This window comes from Aplysia californica, unplaced genomic scaffold (assembly GCF_000002075.1).
Source record: "Aplysia californica isolate F4 #8 unplaced genomic scaffold, AplCal3.0 scaffold00385, whole genome shotgun sequence".
NCBI classification, from domain to species: Eukaryota; Metazoa; Mollusca; class Gastropoda; order Aplysiida; family Aplysiidae; genus Aplysia; species Aplysia californica.
Genome location: NW_004797655.1, coordinates 406,356 through 408,815, shown reverse-complemented (window position 1 = coordinate 408,815; position 2,460 = coordinate 406,356). Strand labels below are relative to the sequence as shown.

Genomic DNA, 2,460 nt, shown 5'->3' with positions numbered 1-2,460 from the left:
ATGATGATGATGATGATGATGATGATGATAATTATGAAAAATATTATTAAGATAAATTCTATAATTCCTTAGTAGATAGTATAATGTGAACAGATCACCAGCACTGTTAAAAAATTTGATTTACAATAACTCTTTGTGTGTGTGTTTACCTTGAAACCCCAGAGAGACTTATTTGTACGACGACATGATGCACTCAGACTTGTTTGTAATTGTTTAGTTGTTGTTGATAGATAGAGATACTGGTATCATAGAAAAGCTTGTCTATTTGCTGTACTTTTGAGGAACAAAAGTACACGTCTATCCAGGATATTTGCGAGAAAAGGAGGGAAGTATCTACTTGTATCAGAAGTAGAATTAGGGAGAAAATGGTGACTTCCAAAGCTGCTGTGTATTTAGAAATTGAAAATCTATCTTTTGTGTGCCTTTGAAAAACGTTTCAAGTAAACTCCCCAAATGAATGAGTTTAAATGGACATAAACAGTGCTCAGAGAAAAAAAAGAAGAAAAAAAAATGTTTTACAACGGGCAGAAAAATTGATTATTTTTAACGAGAACATGATTTAACCACGATGATGCACACAAATCTGTGTTCTGCTGACTCAAGTAGTTTCCCCTAATTTTAAAGAAACAAACACAAAAAAACAACAGACTCCTCCCCCAACAAAAAAACCTTTAAAAAAAACAACTTAAAAAAACTAAAACAGAAATATAAAAAGGGTGAATTCGTGTGTTTGTACGATAGTCAGAAATGTGCCTTTTGGTCTGCTGGTTGGATACGTGTCCATTACGTTCTTAACTCTCAGAACACGTAGCGGACACATTACGCTTCCTTAGAATTACAAAGTTTTATCTGACAATTTTCTGGGCCGTTTTAAGTTCTTAAAACCAAGAGTTCAGAAGCCAAATGTGACGCAGCGTGGTGGAATCAGGCTCTCGTCAATTTTTGGACATGTAAATATCCATTTACCTTGAATACAAGTCGATATATTTGCGAAAGGAGGTAGGGGTCACCTGTTTTCAGAGGTAAAATTAGTGAGTAAATGGCCGCAAAAGATGAGTTATTTCCTTAGCTTAAGAGTCCGTGGTAACTGAAGATTTACCTTCTTTGTGCCTTTAATCAAGGTTTTTGTTAAAGAAATATCCACACAGAAATGAGTTCTTTAATGGGCATGAAAGGTGTTGAGCAAAAAACAAAAAATTGATAAAAATTAACAAACCTGCGGGCAAATGCCAGTTTCTTTACTTTGATTATTTTGACGAAAGCCTGATTCCACCACGCTGCCTCACAAATGCTCTATCTGCTCTACCGATCTCGTACGATTGTTCAGAGTCGTTAGCGAGATATTCATATAATTGCATTCGAAAAGGCAACATAGTAATTCTGAGGTAGCGAACTGTCAAAGCCATCACCAAAAATAATGCTTCTAAAAAAGAGTAGCTGTTCACATTTTAACTAATTGAAGACACACATACTGGTCATTCGGCTCACTGTATGAAGACCACTTAAAAAAACTCAAAACAACAAAACTTGGTTAATTACACAGATTTTTCAATTCTGCTTCATTTATCTGACACCTAAAAAGGCAGACAATTGCATAAAACAACGAAATATGCAAATTTGTGTTTCAGATAATTTATGCAAAATGATGTTAAATGTGCTGCAATATTTAATTTGGTCTGCAGATTAGACATATAGCTATCCTAGAATTACAAATCACTATCTGTTCAGTACGTAGTTTTGAGAAATTTGACATTAATGTTTTTTAGTTTCACAACATGCTATCTGCCCAGTACCTAGTTTTGAGAAATTTGACGTCACAGGTTTTGAGTTTCACATTATGTCAAGCTTTTTCGAATGCAGTTTTTAAAAAATATCCTGATAACGACTCAAATAAAAAAAACTATTTTGATAGAGCAGTTAGAACATTCTGCTTTTTGACCCCACGGTCTAAGTAACTCAAAACAGCTAAAATGTCAGATAATATAACTTTGTAATTCTGAGGTACCGAGTTTATACTTTGTCAGTGTTAGTAGTAGTAGAGGATGGCATAATCCAAAACACCCACCTGTTTAAGACAAGCACTTTTCTGCTTTACTCTGGGTGGCCGTCGAAATTATTTTCGACTGTAGGCAGAAACGGTTTGGTTCAAAGACGCCCATGTCTTTAAACGTTACCTCCAATCAAAATGGGTACATGGATTTTGACAGTGTTTACCATGAGAGTAAAATGGAATGTTGAGATCCTATTGGCTCACACTCACCATAATTGTTGTCTTGCTTTTCACGTCAAACATGATATTCTTTTTTCCCGTGCAGTTGTATTTGTTTGCAGTGTTCACGTCTTGGATAATGCTGGCTGCAATAACATTGTAATGCTGGAATGTCAACAGTTTTGTTTAAAAGCATCAGAAATAATGGCAAAAGAAAAAAGAGAGCTTTATCGTTCATAATGATACATTTT

General features: G+C 34.8%; 1 protein-coding gene across 1 annotated transcript in view; it reads right to left on the bottom strand.

Annotated features, from left to right (window-relative positions):
• Positions 1-2,242: 2,242 nt before the first annotated feature.
• The window catches only part of LOC106010973, a 20,603-nt gene continuing 20,385 nt past the window's right edge, over positions 2,243-2,460 (bottom strand). Inside the window, exon 7 of the mRNA XM_013085543.2 lies at positions 2,243-2,355. Coding sequence (XP_012940997.2) covers positions 2,243-2,355 — 113 coding nt within the window. The remainder of the gene's footprint in view (positions 2,356-2,460) is intronic.